Source organism: Oryza sativa, chromosome 2 (assembly GCF_034140825.1).
Source record: "Oryza sativa Japonica Group chromosome 2, ASM3414082v1".
NCBI lineage: Eukaryota > Viridiplantae > Streptophyta > Magnoliopsida > Poales > Poaceae > Oryza > Oryza sativa.
Window position 1 is genome coordinate 2,650,581 of NC_089036.1, and position 20,542 is coordinate 2,671,122.

General features: G+C 41.0%; 3 protein-coding genes across 4 annotated transcripts; 2 read left to right on the forward strand and 1 right to left on the reverse strand.

The window, feature by feature from the left end:
• Positions 1–215: 215 nt before the first annotated feature.
• Positions 216–3,597, reverse strand: LOC4328297 (mitogen-activated protein kinase 3-like). Of its 2 annotated transcripts, none has more exons than NM_001409319.1 (3): positions 3,424–3,597; positions 2,282–2,710; positions 216–1,238 (listed from the first exon to the last, which is right to left on the reverse strand). In NM_001409319.1, the coding sequence occupies exons 2-3, from the start codon at positions 2,702–2,704 to the stop codon at positions 549–551; spliced, it is 1,113 nt and encodes a 370-aa protein (NP_001396248.1). In that variant the 5' UTR covers positions 2,705–2,710; positions 3,424–3,597; the 3' UTR covers positions 216–548. The 2 variants fall into 2 exon arrangements, with proteins under 2 accessions (NP_001396248.1, XP_015624724.1); XM_015769238.3 differs by having other exon boundaries at positions 291–1,238; positions 2,282–2,707.
• A 2,260-nt stretch (positions 3,598–5,857) lies between these two features.
• LOC4328298 (trans-Golgi network-localized SYP41-interacting protein 1) lies at positions 5,858–16,388 on the forward strand. Its single transcript, XM_015769232.3, has 9 exons — positions 5,858–6,327; positions 6,429–6,626; positions 6,711–12,530; positions 13,027–13,840; positions 13,976–14,664; positions 14,762–14,888; positions 14,970–15,051; positions 15,129–15,243; positions 15,868–16,388. The coding sequence occupies exons 1-8, from the start codon at positions 6,253–6,255 to the stop codon at positions 15,226–15,228; spliced, it is 7,905 nt and encodes a 2,634-aa protein (XP_015624718.1). The 5' UTR covers positions 5,858–6,252; the 3' UTR covers positions 15,229–15,243; positions 15,868–16,388.
• Positions 16,389–16,908: 520 nt separating this feature from the next.
• Positions 16,909–20,285, forward strand: LOC4328299 (uncharacterized). Its single transcript, NM_001409320.1, has 9 exons — positions 16,909–17,251; positions 17,557–17,727; positions 17,875–17,977; positions 18,067–18,146; positions 18,220–18,297; positions 18,951–19,042; positions 19,240–19,351; positions 19,519–19,644; positions 19,857–20,285. The coding sequence occupies exons 1-9, from the start codon at positions 16,943–16,945 to the stop codon at positions 19,968–19,970; spliced, it is 1,185 nt and encodes a 394-aa protein (NP_001396249.1). The 5' UTR covers positions 16,909–16,942; the 3' UTR covers positions 19,971–20,285.
• The last annotated feature ends 257 nt before the right edge of the window (positions 20,286–20,542 follow it).

The window sequence follows — 20,542 nt, forward strand, 5'->3', positions numbered from 1 at the left end:
TGATGATATACACGGCGCACTGATTGCCGCCGTTATTTTCAGAGCCTTGTAAAACCTGAAACAAATTGTGTCTCCAAATTCTTACTAGTACTGCAGACATAGCGGATTTGTTTTCAGGATGAATTATCACAAAGGTAAGTCAATTCATAGCCATATTACGCAAGTTCAAAACTGCAGGCCACACCATACGTTTCTGAAAGTAGAAACAAGAGATCTTGCAGCAGATCACCACTAAAGAAGCAGTAACCGCAAAAAATTATAACATAATCCAGAATTAACACTTCGCAGCATTACTGAATTCACTTTAATAGCACTTCTCATCATGAACTAGTACAACAACATAACTGTCCAGTGGAAATGTGAAATGCATACACCAAGTAATGGTCCATAACATGAACTATATGGATACAACAACGTTCTTATTTCGCTCATATATACATGAAATAAGTCTTGCACGTCTTGGTTACTTAATAGGTGCGATAATCGCCGTAGGCTTTTAGAAGAAGAAAAAAAAGTGAGCCTGCAAAGTTCCTGGGGACAGTTGAAGATCATCGGGCACTCATTGCTGCAACAACTTCAGGGTGGTAGTGGAGCATCTCGTGCCACATCATTTCCCTGATCATATCTGCACTGATGTTCTCGTCTATGTCCAGATCGATAGGCACTTGCGCGGGAGGATTTGCACTTGGATCATACAGAGGGGACATGTAAGGGTGCTCAAGAGCCTCGGTGACACTGATTCTTTTGGTAGGATCAAATATGAGCATCTTCTGTAAAAGATCAATGGCAAGAGGGTGTGCATGCGGATACATACTCGCGAGGGGCACACCGGGAGTGTAGGGGAGGGATTTGATATATCTGCGAGCTTTTGGGTTGTCAATGAACTCCAAGTCAGACTCGCTCATGGTGCCAAGAACATTGACAATGAGCTTGAGCTGATTTAGGCACTCAGTTCCTGGGAAAATAGGTTTCCGACCAAGTAGCTCAGCGAAGATGCAACCAACAGACCAAACATCAATGGAAGTGCCATAGTTGTCACAGCAAAGGAGCAACTCAGGAGCTCTATACCAGCGGGTGACAACATACTCAGTCATAAACTGACCTTTACTACTGTTTGTGCGTGCAAGACCAAAATCACATATCTTGAGATCACAGTTTGCATTAACCAGTAGATTTCCAGGTTTCAGGTCTCTGTGGAGTATCTCTGCTGAATGGAGATATTTCAGTCCTCGAAGCAACTACAATCAAGAAAACAACATTCTCTTAAATCATCTGGAAAATACGGATTGCAAAAAATAAGAAATACATGGTAGACAATCCAAAATGAACTCAAGACAACAGAATAAATGAATCTGAAGGGTAGGATGAACAGACAATTCATCAGAAAAATATTTATGTCTTGTAAACAAGAGGGTCTACTTGTGTGGTTTCATGCAGAAGCCTCTATGCAGAACTATTTGAAAGAAGATCTAGGTTTTAGATTATGAACTGTATATGAAATTCTTAATGGAAATGTGGTTTAACGAAATTAATAAAATAAGTTAGAATAGATGGAAATCTAAAAAGGGCTAGATGGTTCCAGTTCCAGTTTTAGGTTGAACGGACATTAGAATAGCTGCTTTTTTATGTACTTGATGAGGCAACAAGGGAATGCATGGATGTTGTGCCTGTGACACATGAAAATAAATGTTCAACTCTACAAATTAAAATAAAATGTATAAAAAGAGGAATCATGATGGCAATACTTAATGCACAAAGTGTGTAGTTTAGTTTGTCTCAAAGCTGCAGACTACAGGGATATAGTTTTGCCTTCCATCTATTTATTATCAGTCTAAACTGTTGGAATCTGGGTTGGAATAAATATAGTAGGCCATTTTTTCAGTTTTTTTCAAATACTACTAATGCAAAAACATCAAATCAACTGGAATCAAACTGAATGATACTACAAGTTACATTGGTTATTTCAAATTAGGAATACATTACTCAAAAAAGTATTGTCATTGACATGCTCACAAATCATTGCTGAAGCAAAACATTCACAATTTTACATGTTTAAAAAATCAGTTTGACTTTGAAGTTTTAACTGACAGAAGAACCATTCAAGTTAAGATTGTGCCTCGTGCATTTGGGAATGAACCATCTTATAAGACTGGATGAGGCTTGCCGATATAAGATGCACTGTCACAAATTCTAAGCAATCATCAAGGGCCATTAAAAACACACAATTACTCTTGAGTAAGTAAATGTAGAATAGAATAGAAAAGAGAGGTCCAGGTATTACCTGAAAAAGAAAATATTGGCAGTGATCATTGGAAAGACCCTGAGGTGACTTGATTATCTGATGCAGGTCAGTATCCATGAGTTCATAAACTAAGTACACATCTTTAAAACTCCTCCTGTGTACTGGCATCATTATATCCTTCAAAGCAATAACATTCTCATGGCGGAGATGCCGGAGAAGTTTCAGCTCCCGCAAAGTCCTTAGTGCATCAACACGGTTGTCAAAAACATTGTGTATCTTCTTTATTGCTACTTTCTCGTTGGTCTCACGATTTATGGATGAACAAACAATCCCATAAGCTCCTCGCCCGATGGGCTTGATTGGCACATACTTAGTGTCTATCTCAAACAAAGTTTGCCACATCGAGTAGTAATACTTCCCTTGGTTACCCATCCCATTTGGAGGATCCACCATGATCGCCATTTCCTACTAAGGAAACAAAAGAAAATAAGTTAGTACTACCTTAGGAAATAACAACGGCTTTTTGAGCTTACACAACTGCCAAACTATCTATGAATGCAGAAGATCAAACAACTTTGTAATCAAAGATGAGCTATAAATTAAACGCAGTCCCAGTCTTCAAGATGAGCTTTCAGTTGCTCGGCTATGGTTCTGAATGAACATGGAGCATCGATCCCCGCACACTCATACAGATGCTCCATCACCAAGCATGCATTGCCGCCTGCATTTATCTCCTCCCGCCTTTAGAACCGCCATGGTGGTGGTACCAATTCCCAATCCCGGAGAAAGACATGGACACCCATCCCACGGTTCATGGATGCAAGATTGTGAATCATCATCACTCATCCGGGTCAACCAAACAACCCACCATCATCCCGATACGAGCACACCCCCATCACATTTCCCAGCTCATCGCCACGGATTGTGCAGACAGCCTCACCACCCAAATTCACCACCGGAGCACAAAAATGGCCGGCAACCAAATTTACACACAGCCCAACCAATCACGCGCGCGTAATCCTCCCACGGAGCTGAGCTTCTCCAGCTACACAGATCAACAGAGAGAGATCGATCCATGGAGCCCGGACAAACAAACCACCCGCCGATCTTGGACCACGACCAAGAAACACCCAGCCAGAACAGTACGGTCAAAAAAAACAAAAACAAAAGATTCCCCTCACCCCGAGACACCGCGAGGGAGGGAGAGGAGCGCGAGGCCGAGACGGGAAGAGCGGATCAGATCGCCACCGCCTCCATCGCCGATCGCCTCGCTCGAATTCGTCGTCGTCGTCGTCGCCGTGGCCGCAGCCGAGGAGGAGAAGAGGAGAAGGGACAGCTTCCCGTGAGGTGTGGATGGGGAAGAGGAGAGAGGTGGGGGAAAGGAATATTCCCCGTGGGGGGAATCTGCAGCCGTCGGTTGGGCGGCCGGTGCGATCCTGGCCGTCCGATCGGTGCGGCGCGCGCACGTGTGTGTTTGTGTGACGTGCCGACCAACGCGGCGGGTGGTAGTGGTGGTGATGGTGAGTCGTCGTTTGCAAGGCACCGGCCGGCGGTGCGGTTTACTGGACTGGGTTGGTTTGGTTTGCGGCCTCGTCTTTTGATTTATGTTTATATTTATAAGTCAAAACTTTAAATTTAAAATTGATTTTTGGGTTCTTTTTATCATAATTTATTTTTAGTATTTTTTAGATAAAAAATATGTATATATGAGTTTTATTTATAAATTATTTTTCGTTTGTAAATATGTTGTTTTACGATGGAGTCTTTTGGTTGGACTCCTCGCTTGGATAGTTGGTTTGATGGTGGATGGATAGTCGTCGATGTCTGAGTGATAAATCGGTGGATGGATGGATGGATGATGGATTGTGTGTGGTATCGTTGATTGGAGATCGGAAGAGGAACGGGACGCGCTGTGGGGGAACAGTTCCATGATTTCTTGAGGTGACAGGGCTGTAATGACAAGAGGATTTGGATTGGTTTCTTGGTCTACGCTTATGAGCAATGATTTTACCTGCTTGATTTAGTGCTATATGTACATATATTACTCAGTTTTGTTTGATTATATGTGATGTGAGACAGTAATAATGGTGTGTTTGAGGAGAAGAAGATTGGGGAGATTGGAAAGATATGCAAAACGATGTGAGCCATTAGCGTATGATTAATTGAGTATTAACTATTTTAAATTTTAAAAATGGATTGATATGATTTTTTAAAGCAACTTTCCTATAGAAAACTTTTGTAAAAAACGCACCGTTTAGTAGTTTGGGAAGCGTGCGCGCGGAAAAGAGGTTCTTTCTCATCCTATATCACACAAAAGAACGCAGCCTAAGTGTAGTGGTATACTAGCACGATTGTTCATGAGAAGTGTCGTTTATACTTAATTACGTATGCGTACTACCTTATTTTTATCTAAATTTTATAGTAAGCATTAATATTTTTATCAAAGGCACTAAATAAATTTAGCCGTATTTTTAACTCTTCAAGATACTTTAATAACTCTATGCTGTATATAGAAAATGTATCACAGTGATAATATAAACCTTAGCCTGACTAGGATATCATAACTCAATGCCACATATGATAAATAAAGTATAATGGTGAATCTCTAGTTTATAAATGGCAAACACTTATTTTGTATTATCCATTATCCGTATAGTACGTTATGTCTCCATTAGGCCTTGTTTAGTTTCCAGAACAAAAACTTTTCACCCATATTACATCGAATGTTTGGACACATGCATGGAGTATTAAATGTGGACAAAACAAACCCGATTACACAGTTTGCGTGTAATTTGTGAGATGAATCTTTTAAGCCTAATTGCGCCATGATTTGACAATGTGGTGCTACAGTAAACATTTGCTAATGACGGATTAATTAGGCTTAATAAATTCGTCTCGTAGTTTCCTGGCGGAATATGTAATTTGTTTTGTTATTAGACTACGTTTAATACTTCAAATGTGTGTCCGTATATCCGATGTGACAACTAAACCTAAAATTTTTCCCAACTAAATAAGGCTTAGTTGAAGTTTGAAGCATTTTCATGTGCCTTTTCTTCGTCAACAGACCAACCAATAATTCCATTTAAACTTTTTTTCACAAGTTTCTCAAAAAGAATATTCACTTGTTGTTCATCACCATCATATGCAATAATACAAAAGGAGGAAAAAAAAATGAAAAACACATGGCTCAAAATACATTCACGAATTTGAGAGATCAACAACACCTTGAGAAAATGACCCAAAAAAGAAAGAAAAACGTGGTTTATAAATGGCAAACACTTATTTTATATTATCCATTATCCGTTATAGTCTGAACTTTCATGCATTTTGACTTTAATTTTTTAAAAATACCCATGCATTTTCACGTGCCTTTTCTTCATCAACAAACCAACCAATAATAATCTCCTTAAAACTGTTCCTTTTTCTTCACAAGCTTCTCAAAAAGAATATGCTCTTTTTATCCATCACCATCATATACAACAATACACAGGAGAAAGAAAAAAAAATGAAAAACACATGGCTCGAAATACATTCACGAAATTGAGAGATCAACGACACCTACAAGAAAAGGGTTAATTAGATACAAGAACGAAAAAGAGGGGAAAAAAAAAACCCGTCTTCTTCCTTGCTCGTCTCGCACCTCTCTCCCTCTCGATCGAACGAACCGACACCTCCGCACCACCACCCCACCACCAACCCGTGCCCACGCACGCTAACGTGAACCGCGACGAAATCTCAAAAAAAATTTCGCGTCAAAATTCCTCCTCCTCCCCGAATCCCCCCCAAATCCAAACCCCCAGATTCCCTCGCCATTTTTCCACCCGCGGGAGGAGTCCTCAGATCTCTCTCCCCCCCGCCGCCGCGGATTGGCACGCGGCCACCGAGATCCTTCGGTTCGTGAGCGCAGATTTGGTTCGGGGGTTGGTCGTCGCGCTGGGGGCTAGGGTTTGGCGGAATTGATGCTGCCTACCAGTCTTGCTTGACCCGCTCCCGGGGAGAGATCTCGCCGCATGGATCGCAAGGGCGGCGGCGGCGGTGGCGGGAACAGGAACCGCACTGATCTCCTCGCTGCTGGGCGTCAGAAGGTACTGAATCCCGCGAGCTCGTTGTTGTTTTTGATGATTTTTTTTTTGAGGTTTTTTTTTGTTTTGGGTCTGATCGAGTGTTGGGTGCCATGGGCGTGCAGCTGCAGCAGTTCAGGAAGAAGAAGGAGAAGAGGGGTCCTGGTAAGAAGGCCGAAGCCAAGGCGGATGCGGCGGAGGCTGAGGAGGGCTCGTCGAAGTCGGGGGCAGACGCGGAGGAGGCCATGCCGGAGCCGAAATCTCCCGTTGGATTGAAGTTGCTCGCCGGTGAGGGCGGTGCTAGTCATCGCACGCCGTTTGAGGTGAAGCTTGTGCTCCTTCTGGGTGGGTGTGGGTGGGGGTTTGGATCAGTGCTTGTTGTGTTTAACACTGATGTTTCAATGCAGGAAGCGGCGAGGTCGCAGGTGGAGCAATGCAATGGGCAGGGGCCTGATACCGCGGAGTCCTGCGATGTGGATAATGCCGATGTCTTGCCTGTACAGGAGGGTGGTGATGGTGGTGGTAATGCACAGGATGTAGGTGTAAGTGAACATGGCAGTTTAGAGCATGTAAACCCTGGACCAGGTGATGGCGAAGGTGCAACGATCCCGGTTACCGGTGCAGATGGTTCTGGCCTTCTTATAGAAGGAGCTCAGCCAGTGGAGATGGATGTTGATGAGAAACTGCCAGATAATAGTTTAAAGGAAAACACGGAGCTGTGCACATCTTCCCAAGGTGACATAGCTGATGATAATGGCGACAGCCAAGCAGAGGAACACCAGCAGGTGGAGATGTACCCTGTTGAGAGGCCGACCAGTTCTGATTCCAAAGAAATTACAGATATCATTGGTCACTCTCAAGACATTGGAGCTGGTAATACTAATAAGGGGGAAGGAAGGGCTAGAGAAACGGAGATTGATGTTTCTGGGATGCCATCTGGTGCTGTGGTAGAGTGTGAAGGAGAATTGAATGTTAGAGCTTCACATGAGGCTTCTGAGAGTACTTCAAGAGAAGACACTGACAAGGAAGCTGATGCACTGGGGGAAGAAGCTGCTGTTCAAGAAGATCCAGGTGTGGCAAATGCTACAGAGGGAGTTGTCACGGTAGATGATTTGAGTTTACATGCTAAGTCAATTGGGGCAGTCTCTCTTCCTCCGCATAAGGAGATTGACCAAGCTTTACTTGCACGTGATATATCACAAGACATGGCGCCATACCATTTAGAGGATATCCAGAGGCATCTCTACTTGGCAACTATGTCAAGGGATTTTCTCCAGCTGCAGATGGATGAGAGTGCAGACCTGAATACAGATGATACACCACAGTCTTCTAATGAAGTCATCAATCTCCAGGTACTACTAGAAGAGACTGAAAAAAGCAAGCTAGCTGTCTGTGAAGAGCTTCAGCAATGTAGACATGAGCTCTCGGACATGAATACTGTGAAGGAAGAACTTGAACTAACTGTAGCTTCTCTGACAGACAGAATCAATACTAGCAACAATAAATGCGAACATCTGGAGTTTGAGTTACAGTCCTCCAAGGAGAACACACAACAAATTCTGAATGAGTTAGCTGGTTGCAGAGCAATGCTGGAAGCTCTACAGAAGGAGAACCTGGAGCTAACTGCGACTCTTACTTTTGAGAAAGAAGCTAGAAAGGAAGTTGAGGAGCAGCGGGAGCATCTGTGTAGTGAAAACAAAAGGGTTTTGTCAAATCTGTCTGACCTTGAACTTAGTTTAGCTTCTTTGAAAGAGGAAATGAATGATGGCAGTAATAGATGTGCAGATTTAGAGTGTGAACTGCGTTCCACCAAGGAGAACATGGAACGTACTTTGGTTGAATTAGCAAGTTGCAGGAATTCGTTGGAAACACTGCAAAATGATAATTTGGAGTTATCTGCAAATTCTTCCTTTGAAAAAGAAGCAATCAAGAAACTTGAGGAGGACAATTTATGTCTATCTAATGAAAAGCAGGGCCTTTTATTAGATTTGTCTGAAACAAAGGAGGAGCTGCATCTTTCATATGCCAAACATGAGCATCTTGAGTCGCACGCCAGAGATATGGAAACATACTTTGGACAACTTACGGAGCAATTAATTGAAGAAAATATTTACACAAGTACCAGCGTCGATATTTATCAAACTATAACCAAAGAGTTGTATGCTAAGTGCAATGTTGTGCTGGGTGAAGCCCGGAATGCACATCAAGACAATGAGGCCTGTCTGGACTCATCAGAAATCATTGTTGAAAATGTGGAAAGAGAAACCACAAGTCCTGAATTAATTGGACATGATGATAATCAGCGTCCGCTTCTAGTCGCTGAGAATGACTCATGTAACTCTACTGCTTTACAGTCACTGAAAGGCCATCTGAAGGTCGCTAAAGGTGATTTGCGTGACCTTCAAAAGTTAGTAGAGAGGATTTCTTCTCGGTCTGATGGACGTGTGCTGGTATCAAAGCTCATTCAGTCCTTTGAGTCAAAAGGAAATCAGGAAGATCTTGGGATGTCTGAGGGAGAGCATGACAATTTAAGAAAATTAACTCAGGAGATGATATGCCGCCTTGTGGAGAAGTTGAAGGCTATGACGTCAGACATTGCAAAGACAGAAGAATATGTGGCTGAGCTGTGCAACAGAATAGAACTTTCTGTGAAGTTTATGTCACAGCATGAAGCAGAAATAGAGCATACTGCAGTTCTTGTGGCCAAAATGGATGGGTTTGCTGGTAAGCTGAGCAACTACAAGGACACAATTGATCAACTGGTTAGTCAAGTTGCTAATGTACACCAGGATGCAGATAATCATGCTGGAAGGCTCATTGATCAAGCAGAACTTTTGCAGAATGATGTGACTGAAAGGATTTCCACTCTTGAGAAGGAAAGGACGTCCTTGACAGATGTGCTCATGGAAGTAACCGATAAGCTCAGCGCTTTGAGTAAAAATGCACTTCCTAGTGATTTGGGTGGGAGTGAAGGTCTTGGCTCTCTTGCTTTGAGTTCTGTGGAATGCGCTGCTAAGTTAGTTCAAAATCTTCAGGAGAAACTAGAGCATGCTCAAACTGACAATGCTAAGCTTAATGCTTCTCTGGTGGAGCTCAAAACTGCACACTCTGATGTTCAAGAAAGGAGTAAACATGCACATGGAATTGTCAAGAAAATGTACATTTCCCTGCAGGAACTTCTATTCAACTCATTGGGAAATCCAGATGAATCAGGTGTCGAATACAATGCTGAAGAACCAATAGAAGCTCTTTTTAGTCAATATGGAGACATTGTTGAGCATTTGAAGAGTTTATTGCACGAGCGGCAATATTTGCTATCAAAGAATACTGACCTAGAGTCAAGATTGTTGAGCAAATGTGAAGAAACTGAAGCTCTCAGCAGTTCTCTGACAAAAAGTATGAACGATTTTAGCTTGCTGAACGAGGAGCTTAAATCGGTTTCTACAAGTAGAATTGAAGCGCAGGATGAACTGCATGGTAGATGCCTCGCTATAGCAGAAAAAATGGTTCATCGTTCCACAAGCCATTCATCAACAGTACTTTCTTCGATGGAAATGTCCAGCAAGGCAAACCATATTCTTACTACATTATTGCCATGTATTGAGGAGGGTGTGGCTTCATACATTGAAGAATTTGAAAATATGGCAGAAGAAATCCGCTTATCAAAGATCTGTTTGCAAGAAAGCAATATTATTGGCCAAAGTTCATCTGAAAAGTGGTCAGTGTCCTTGCCTGTGTTGATCAAAGAGGAAATTGTACCCATATTTTTTGACCTGCAGGGTAGAATTGATCAGCTCAGCACGTTAAACATTCAGCTAGAAACTGAAGTTCCAGTCCTGAGGGATGGCTTGACAAAGCTGGATAGTGCTCTCGAAACTTCACGTGCTGAACTTCAGAAGAAGGTTTTTGAACTTGAACAATCAGAGCAGAAACTTTCTTCTGTCAAGGAAAAGCTTAGCATCGCTGTTGCAAAAGGTAAGGGATTGATAGTTCAGCGGGACAGCCTTAAGCAGACCCTGTTGGAAAAGTCTGGGGAGCTTGAGAAGCTTGCACATGAACTGCAGTCAAAGGATTCATTGCTGATAGAGTTGGAAGCCAAGATCAAGTCCTATGCGGATGCAGATCGAATTGAAGCTTTGGAGTCAGAGCTCTCTTACATACGGAATTCAGCCACTGCTTTAAGGGACTCATTCCTCCAAAAGGATTCTGTTCTTCAGAGAATTGAAGAAGTGTTAGAAGATCTAGATTTGCCAGAGAATTTTCATTTTAGAGATATAGTAGAAAAAATAGAACTTCTGTCAAAGATGGCTGTTGGTGCTTCTTTTACTGTACCTGATGGTAATAAACAATCATCTGTGGATGGGAATTCTGAGTCTGGTGCGGCCATTGATAGTATAAATGATGAACAAAACTCAAATTCAAATTCAGGGGCAGAAGAAATAAAAATAAAATACGATGAGCTACATAGGAGATTCTATGAACTTGCTGAGCACAATAACATGTTGGAACAATCTCTAGTGGAGAGGAACAATCTTATACAGAAATGGGAAGAAGTCCTTGGTCAGATTAGCATCCCCCAGCAGTTCAGGATGCTTGAACCGGAAGATAGAATAGCTTGGTTGGGAAACAGGCTACTGGAGGTTGAGCATGAAAGAGATGCATTACATTTGAAGATTGAGCACCTTGAGGATTCCTCTGAGATGTTAATTTCTGACCTAGAAGAATCACACAAAAGGATTTCTGAACTAAGTGCAGAGATAGTTGCTGTAAAGGCTGAGAAGGAATTCTTCTCACAAAGCCTGGAGAAACTGAGATTTGACTTCCTTGGACTCTCTGAGAAAGCTGTTCAGGATGAGTTTGTCAGAGATAATTTGCGGAAAGATCTAGCTGAACTGCAGGAGAAGTTAGCTGAGAAGACTGAGGAGAGCAAGCTTTACCATGATATGGAAATGGAGATAAAAAAACTTATGGATTTAGTACGAGATGCATTGCAGGATGACAGTAATACTGAAATCCCATCGGGTGCTGGTGTTGGTGCTGCTGTGTTGTGCTTGGGTAGTCTGTTGAGTAGACTTATAGATGGCTATAAGACTCATTTGTCAGAATCAACTGTTCGCAGTTCTGCGGAGATGGAAACACTCTCGGAAACCAAAATATCTAAAGATGCCTCTACATCAGAGAGGGGTATGGAGGAAAAAGAGATGGCATTGAATACTTTGAGTGGTGAGTTAGAACACACTCGCAATAGTCTGGCCTTGGTTGAGCAACAACGTGATGAAGCTGTGGAGAAGACACAATTACTAACAATCGAACTGGAGACTCTACGTGCTCAAATAGACCAGTTGCAGGGAGATGGTGCCGAACAGATGAATAGGTACCAATCTCTTATGCTTGAACTAGAATCAATGACTAAGCAGCGTGATGATCTGCAAGAGAAACTGGGTCAGGAGGAGCAAAAATGCACCTCATTGAGAGAGAAACTAAATGTTGCTGTAAGAAAAGGGAAGGGCCTGGTGCAACATAGAGATAGCCTGAAGCAAACTATGGAAGAGATGAACACTATGATAGAAAAACTAAAAGTTGAAAGGAAACAACACATCGAATCACTTGAATCTGAGAGATCTTCGTTGATGGGTCGATTAGCTGAGAATGAGAAGAGCTTGCATGATGCAACCCAATATCTGAGTAGATTATTAAATTCTCTGAGTACAGTGGATATTGGTAGAGAATTCGATACTGACCCAATCACCAAGGTTGAAAATTTTTCGAAATTTTGCCTTGACCTACAAAATGAAGTGAAGAAATCGAAGCAAGCAACAGAGCTGCTTCTGGCTGAGCTAAATGAAGTTCATGAAAGAGCTGACAACCTGCAGGATGAACTGGTCAAAGCAGAAGCTGCACTGTCGGAATCATTTAAGCAGAACAGTGTTGTAGAGTCTGCTAGAGCTGATGCCGTTCGCCATCTTGAACGTATTATGCATATGCAGTCACAGACAAAAAGGAAACAGATAGATCATTTGATGGAGCTGAACTCCACCAGCAGTCAACTAAGAGAGATCTTCTCTGAACTTTTACATCATCTTCTCAACACTTTCAGTAAGGATGTGGACATTATCAACTACATGGAGAGCTTTGTGAAATCTTCTGATAAATGGATGGACAGCACGAGTATGGTGGAGATACCCATCACATCTAATCATCATTTGTCAAATAGCATAAGCAGCAAGGTAATTTCAATGAGTTTTTTTTTAAAAAAATTGACATATATATAAACTCACAACACTTCCTATGGTTTAGAAAATATTATGCTGTTCAGAAATGTCGGAAATGATATCGATCAAAATAAGTCCCTTTTTCTTGCATTTACTGCTAACTCTCGTGAGTTTTTCATAATTAGATAACTGAAATGTGTTTTTTTTTAAAGATGAGACTCACACTTCTTTATCACTCTAACTGTACTCGATTCACCATGAAAAAAATCAATATGTTGCTGTCAAAAAAAGGGAAATCAATGTGTTTTCTTGGAGTTGATTTTCAATACAATTAGAAACCCAGATGACCATTATCTTTTTATTGCTGCTTTATATGTAATTATTTGTGGTACATGAAATTCTGGTAGTATTTGACAACTCATAATTCATCGTACTACATGATATTTTGGTAGAGTTATTCTTTTGGGTTTGCAAATATTGCTTTCTGATGTGTCAGACTTGCTCCTCGCAGATGGCTCATATTCCAAATGTTCCACTGAAAATTACGTTGGACAATGCCGATGAAACCCAGATTTTGCATCATCTTGCTACTGCATGCCATGCTGTAGCTGATTGTGTAAATGACTGCAATGATCTCAAAAGTAGGATTCACGAGCATGGTTTTTCAGTTGACCGGAAAGCTGCCGATCTGTTCAATGTTATGTCCAACTTGCAGAACAAATTTACTTCTCAAAATACTGAGTTGGAATCTTTGAGAGAGAATATTATTGAATTACAGTCAGAGATCAAACAGAGAGATGAGGAAATTTTGTCAATGCGCAGAAATTTGAGTTTGCTTTATGAAGCATGCACTAGTTCAGTTTCTGAGATTGAAGGGATGACTGGTATTGAGTCTGGTGACCATAGTTGTTCTGTTGTGCAGAACCATTTATCTGCAGATGACCATATAAAATCAGTAGTTAATCAATTAGTTGCGGCCATAAAGACTACTCAGAACAGTAACGAAGGCAACACAAAGGAACTAAAGGCCACTGTTCTTGAATTGCAGCAGGAGCTTCAAGAAAAACATATCCAAATAAGTACAATCAGTGCAGAACTTGCATCTCAGGTAAAGGAAGCTGAATCTTCTGCGAAGCAGCTATCTGTTGAGCTTGAAAATGCTAGAATGGAAATCCACAACTTAGAGAAACACTCTGAAATGTTGCTTAATCAGAAGAAGAATTTAGAGACTCAAGTAAGCGAGCTTAAAGATATGGAGGCAGTGGCACATGATCAGCATGGAAGAATAAAGGACTTGAGTGATGAACTTAGCAAAAAAGACCAAGGTGAGCCAATGCAGTTTTCTTTAATTGGGTTTGCTTCAGTTAGTTGTGTTTTGTTTGTAATAACATGATATTGTTTTCATGAACTATCCTTTTTCATTTATGCTTTTATTGATATTTTTTTTATGTATTGTGCAGAGATTGAAGGTTTGATGCAAGCACTTGATGAAGAAGAAAGGGAGCTTGAGGTCTTGGAGAACAAAAGCAATGACTTAGAGAAAATGCTTCAAGAAAAAGAATTCGCTTTAAAGAGTCTTGAAGTTTCTAGGACCAAAGCCTTGACAAAACTTGCAACAACTGTTGACAAGTTTGATGAGTTGCATAGCTTGTCTGAAAGCCTTCTTGCTGAAGTGGAAAACCTACAGTCACAACTGCAAGAGAGAGATTCAGAGATCTCTTTTCTGCGGCAAGAAATCACGAGAAGTACCAATGAACTGCTAACAACTGAAGAGAGCAACAAGAAGTACTCATCTCAGATAAATGATTTTACTAAATGGTTGGAAACTGCACTATTGCAGTTTAGTGTACACTGTGATAGCACGAATGATTATGAATGCACTCAAGTTCCTGTATATATGGATATGTTGGAGAAGAAAATAGGATCTCTGATATCTGAATCAGATGAATTAAGGGTGACCCTGCAAAGTAAAGATTCTTTATTACAGGCTGAGAGAACCAGAATGGAAGAATTGCTGCGTAAATCAGAGGCTCTTGAATCTTCTTTGAGCCAAAAAGATTCTCAGATAGGGTTGCTTCGTCGAGACAGGACATCAGGCCAACCTAGCAGATTTATAAACTTGCCAGGCACTTCAGAGATTGAGCAAGTGGTGAGTGAGCTTTTTTTATGTGTCGTTTATCTGCACAAAGTGTATGAAACAAATTAATATTAACCCTGCTGACTTGTATGCTTTGATTCCAACGCAGAATGAAAAAGTAAGCCCAGCTGCGGTTGTCACTCAGATTCGAGGGGCACGAAAAGTCAATACCGACCAAGTTGCTATTGATGTAGAGGTGAAGGACAAGCCATTAGATGATGAAGATGATGATAAAGGTAAATTTAGTCCCTGGTATACTTAATTCAAATTGAAGTGTCCGCTTCATTCTCCGATTGACCTCCTGTTTGTTATTTCAGCACATGGTTTCAAGTCACTGACGATGTCACACATTGTTCCAAAGTTCACTCGACCTATATCAGATAGGATTGATGGAATGTGGTGAGTACAATTTCAGTTCTTACCGAATACTGATTAAAGGTGTTTTCTCAGGGTTCCCCCTTCTTTTTTCTTAACAGGGTCTCAGGAGATAGATTGCTCATGAGACAACCAACATTGAGACTTGGCGTTTTGCTATATTGGATTGTGCTGCATGCATTGCTTGCTAGTTTTATTTGAAGATTATATGTAAAGGTAAGTGATGCTTTTTGTCTGTCATTAAAATTTGAGCGATATAGCTCTGCAGCTATTTACCTGTGGTGATCTGTACAATGTGCTCGGTGAATCATATTTTATTGCATCTATGCTTGAGTTTGAACTTTGCACTTAACTTTCACTTAATGCCACCTGGCTACCTGCAGGCCCTGCTGTTCAGAAGAGATATAATTAAGCAGTGTGTACCTTTTATAGTTCTTTACACTAAATCGAAAGAAATTCACAATCTATTTCTTTAACTCTACCTCGTGATCTAACCCAAACACTCATGATATGCACTTTCCAGTCAAGATCTTGTACAAGTTTGTTCAATACAGGCATTGGTGAAGATAAATAATTTTAGGTTTGACATATAAGAGTTAAATATGAGCAAGATTAAATGGTAAGCTTTCTTTAATAAATGCTCTGGACCACCGTTAATATTTGGTCTGAATATCGATGAGTTAGCATCAAACTTCTACTGATTTGTTGTATGCTGTCTCCACAATCCACATAGCTCATGACACATCCCTTTTTGGTGTAACTACATGATATTTGCATGATGAAGTCGTGTTTGCGTCTCAGCAATATACTAATTAAATTCTTTGAATGGTATTTTTGCAGCTGTAGTGATCTCCTTTGGTGAGCTACTGTACAGTAGTATGTCTATACTCCATAGCAAGCTACACAAAGAAAGTAGTCCGCGCTAATGTTGTTGATTCTTTTGGATACGTTACAAGGATACTCGTATTGGCAGCTGCGAATCAACTTCAGGTTGTCTTCGAGATGCATTTGTCCTGCCTCAGCTGGAATAGAGAACTGAAGAAAGCAGCAGCAGCAGCGGCAAAGATCCCCTCTGTAAATACTCTCATTTTTGTTTGCTCTATTCTTTGCTTTTAGAAAGATGTAGGGCATAATTTTGAATGGTAGTAGAATCTACATTATACGTAACAGCTTTACAGAAGAATGACAAGTAGTTCTCAAAGTTTTAGGGTATTGGGATGGTAACAGCTTTTCCCCCACTTTGAAAGTTGGCTCCCTGTATTCTCTCTCTCTACCCAATATTTTTGTTTACATGTGCAACACAGCAATTATTTCATTATTATTATTACCACACTGACCTGCCATGGGGAGCTTTCATGTTTTTTTCTCCCTCTCTGAAACTGCGTTGAGAACATTATTACCACAATGTGATGTGGCCTGTGGGGAGCTTTGGCATTTTCAGTTTTTCTTCTGTGAAAGTGAAACTGCAAGAAGAATTATTATGTCGGAGTATATCGATCCGAAGGCCAGATTTGTTCGGTTTGAAGGAATTTTAATTCATAATATAAATGGAAAAAGTGAAGAAATATGAATAGGAAAGTAAATATTCGTTTGATTTGTACATATTAATCGTGCAGCTCAGCCAACATTGATATGTTGTTTAGTCCATGTAGTCCCAAAATATCCCAAAATGAGATGTTATATTTTAGAATTAAAGCGAGTAGAACACTTCACATTTGATCCATAATAAACTATTACGGCGTAATGGGCGACGTAGAACGGAGGCTGCATTCCCGTTCCGGCCCATGAAGTCACTGACTTTGAGGCCCCGTTACGCCTAATGTTGGCCGTGGGGGCCCACTAGTCAGCGTGTTAGGCCGCGGGTAGGGTTCGCCCACTAGCGGAGACACTCCGTACGAGATAGGCACGCGCGCTCATGGAGCCACTCGTGCGATCCCCCGTCACATCGCCGCCGGCGATCGCCGGAGCAGCGTCGCCATCCCCGTCCCGCTCCCTCTCCCGCAGAAGAGCCCCTCCGGACGCCGCGGCCTTCCCTAAGCCCTGGGTGATCCCTTCCTCCAGCGTCAAATCCGCCGCGTGCTTGCAGCTGCAGCAGGCGCGCGCTCCCCGCCGATGCGCGCGGCTCCTCGCCAGCGCCGCCGAAGGAGGACGAAGAGGGGAGGAGGGCTCTCCGGCCTCCTCCAGTGATGCGGATGACCAGGCGGAAGCCTTGCCCTTCCTCGAGGTAGGCACACTCTCTCTGACTCGAGATATTTTTGGATGAATGAAATCAATGGATAGCTGGCTATGTATTGGCTGGGTTTGGTGACATTTTAGTTAATTTAATCAGCTGGGAAACTGGATGTTTCTATTTTATTTTAATTAACAGGAGAGTAACTGATAGTTTGATACAGATTTTGCTTGTTATAAGGAAGAACTTAGAAAATTGCAAGGCTAAGAAGGAAGATTGATTAGTTATTTAATGTCTGTGAGGTATTCAAGATTCCACGATAGATGATTGTTTTCCTCCTTTTTATAATATATTGCAAGAGTGATAGCCATCATACGCAAACAAGTAAACATGGTGAGAGTGGTGGGAGCAACTCTGGTGGATCTAGAGCCGGCCTATTCAGAACACCAATTTCAGGGGGCGTACACACTGCGACTTCTGTTCATGATTTACCCCCACCGGCTCGAGCTGTTCGCAATCTGATGGAGCAGGTATCTGATCCAAATACTGTGGACTCTTAAATACGATCTATCAGTAGCTAGTAATCGTGATTCATGCAAAATGTTTGGGAACTTGGGTTTATCATACCGAGCCAAAAAAAAAAAAACTTGATAGATTCACCACTTGTACAAAACCAGGCACGGTTTGCTCATCTGTGTACTGTCATGTCTCGGATGCATCATCGACGTGCAGGATACCCGTTTGGTTCTCTAGTGGATTTTGCACCTGATCCAATGGGACGTAAGTTCTCAATCATCCTTTTTTGTTGTATACAACTTTTTGGATACCGCCCCTTATGAGGATTGTTTTCCCCCAATTTCTTTATGCAGACCCCATTTTTTCACTGTCCCCTTTAGCCATCCACACAAGGAATCTTCTGGAAGATCCGAGGTGCACAGTCGTTGTACAGGTAATTTTGATGTATTTCATAATCATATCCAGGTTATTTTTTTTGCTAAAGCTTCTCATCTTTCTTTCTTCAGGTGCCTGGATGGAGTGGACTGTCAAATGCACGTGTAACAATTTTTGGTGATGTTGTTCCCTTGCCTGCTGACCTGCAGGTTTGTACCAAAACTGCTACCTGCTCATTAATTCCTTATGATGCCTTGATATCATTGTTGGCTACGTTACTCTATTTGGGGTGTGTTTAGTTCACGCCAAAATTGGAAGTTTAGTTGAAATTGGAACGATGTGATGGAAAAGTTGGAAGTTTATGTGAGTAGGAAATTTTTGATGTGATGGAAAAGTTGGAAGTTTGAAGAAAAAATTTAGAACTAAACAAGGCCTTGGTAAATTGACTTGTACTGAAGTCTGAAGTATGGCTTTTTTTTCACTATTCCAGTTTACCTCATTACCTGGTATCTACCTTTCTTGACTCTCCAAATTGAGCTGGACCACTGGGTAGCTCTTACGTTTTATCCTAGCTGACATGTACTCTCTGGAACCGTTTCACTGACCACCATTCCAATTAAAAAAGTTAAAAAGACCAAAAAAAAAAAACACCCAGACATGAGCTATGGGTTGTACCTGAGGTTTTTAATCTCCAAGAATGTGAGTTATATGATACAAATAACTAACATGGCCAACAGAGTCTGAAATGGAAGACAAGCAAAAACTATTTACATGTGATTATCTCTGCCATTATTTTTCTTTTCTTCAGGTCTTGGTTGATTTTGTCAACGGAAATAGTGACTTGAAAGTTATTTTTTTTCAGGAATGGGCTCATCAACAGTATGTTTTGAAGCACCAACAGTGGGCATCCCATCAGTGGGGCAACTTTTACTATTACAAAATGCAGACAATAAGGTAGTTTTTGGAGTTGCTACATGGATAACTACTTCTCTCAATATTTAATTGTGGCTCTTTATTTAGCATGTGGGATTTCACAAAGTTTAGTAGCTTACAATTGTTTGTGGTATCTATTGATTGACACACCCTTTCATAACATGCTATCGATCTTCTTCTGTGGTTTTCATAATGTTTGTGAATTGTGAACATTCCAGTGACATATATTTCATTGGAGGTTTTGGCACTGTTGCTTGGTTAGATGTGAAAGAATACGAGGCTCTCAAACCTGATAAGATTGCGACTGATGGTGGGGAGCAAAGTTTAAAGGTAAGGCTATGATTCTTTGCTCAAGAATAACCTGGGGAGTTTTTTTCTCTTTTTTTGGGGAAACATGTATGGTTTGCGTATTCAGCCTTTAGACTATTTGAAAGTCTTCGATTTCTCTTGGGCTCTTTGCAGAAGTAATTCATTGCATCGTTTATTCTTTTCATCAGGAACTTAATGCAATGTACTCAAAGCCTTTGAAAGAGCTTTTATCAACCGAAATAGAGGTAGATGATGCAGCTCTTATATCAATTGATAGCAAAGGTATTGATATACGAGTTCGACAAGGTGCACAGGTAAAATATTTGGGAACACTACTTACTATTAGTTTCTGGATAGGCTACTTCATTTTATTGTTATAATGATCTGAACTGCATAGATCTGGTGCACTTTACATAGATTCGCACTGTAATGTTTGTTTTCATAAGCAGTAGGCGGTTCTTATCGTGTCTGTTATACTGTCATTGATGCCATATATTCCTCATGCTTTTGTTGTGGGATTTTGCAGTTCAACATCCAGAGGATAGCCTTTGAGCTGCATTACAGCGTAGAAACACTTGAAGAAGCCAAGGAAGCGATTAGGAGGATATTAGGCAAATCAAGATGGCATGCCAAATTTTAGACTTCCTTCAAATCTGAATGATGAATTCATGGATGGAAACTATCAAGCGCCTGAATCCTGTAAAATATTTGTATATACTCATGTAATTTTTGACTTTGTGGTGTGCCAGATGGAATAAGGGAATTCCATTTCACTCTTGTGTTACAAGGGCCTAAAAGGCCTGAAGACTAAGGATAGAGTCAAATGTTATTAGCTTCTGTACAGTCAATTCACTTCTAGTGCTGGGTTTGATAGGAAACGAAGTACATGCAGCTAACAAAATGTAATATCCAAAAATGGTTTGACAATTGAGATTATGCAAGTCTATTTTATAGATGTTGCTCAGGTTTATGACATGTCGAGTTCAAGACGCGTTCGTGAAAAAAAAAACGTTGAGTTCAAGACAGTGTTTTCGAACTGTTCAATTTCCTTGAAACTTGACAACAGTTTAAACTTTAAATGGAGCTGTATAAAACCAATGAAACCTGATCGTCCCCCACAGAACAAATTGTACCGGTTGTCATTGCAATAATTCATTAGTTGCCAGTAATAGAGCAGCAAACGAACAAAGAAGAAACAACTTTTGGCACTCA

Excerpts from the sequence above, each read along its gene's own strand:
- LOC4328298 (XM_015769232.3), top strand. The coding sequence starts at position 6,253 with ATGGATCGCAAGGGCGGCGGCGGCGGTGGCGGGAACAGGAACCGCACT. Across the intron at positions 6,328-6,428 it reads TCGCTGCTGGGCGTCAGAAG|CTGCAGCAGTTCAGGAAGAA; the intron begins GTACTGAATCCC and ends ATGGGCGTGCAG. Across the intron at positions 6,627-6,710 it reads GTCATCGCACGCCGTTTGAG|GAAGCGGCGAGGTCGCAGGT; the intron begins GTGAAGCTTGTG and ends GTTTCAATGCAG.
- LOC4328299 (NM_001409320.1), top strand. The coding sequence starts at position 16,943 with ATGGAGCCACTCGTGCGATCCCCCGTCACATCGCCGCCGGCGATCGCC. Across the intron at positions 17,978-18,066 it reads TGCACCTGATCCAATGGGAC|ACCCCATTTTTTCACTGTCC; the intron begins GTAAGTTCTCAA and ends TTCTTTATGCAG. Across the intron at positions 19,043-19,239 it reads TACAAAATGCAGACAATAAG|TGACATATATTTCATTGGAG; the intron begins GTAGTTTTTGGA and ends TGAACATTCCAG.
- LOC4328297 (NM_001409319.1), bottom strand. The coding sequence starts at position 2,704 with ATGGCGATCATGGTGGATCCTCCAAATGGGATGGGTAACCAAGGGAAG. Across the intron at positions 1,239-2,281 it reads GCCAATATTTTCTTTTTCAG|TTGCTTCGAGGACTGAAATA; the intron begins GTAATACCTGGA and ends TCTTGATTGTAG.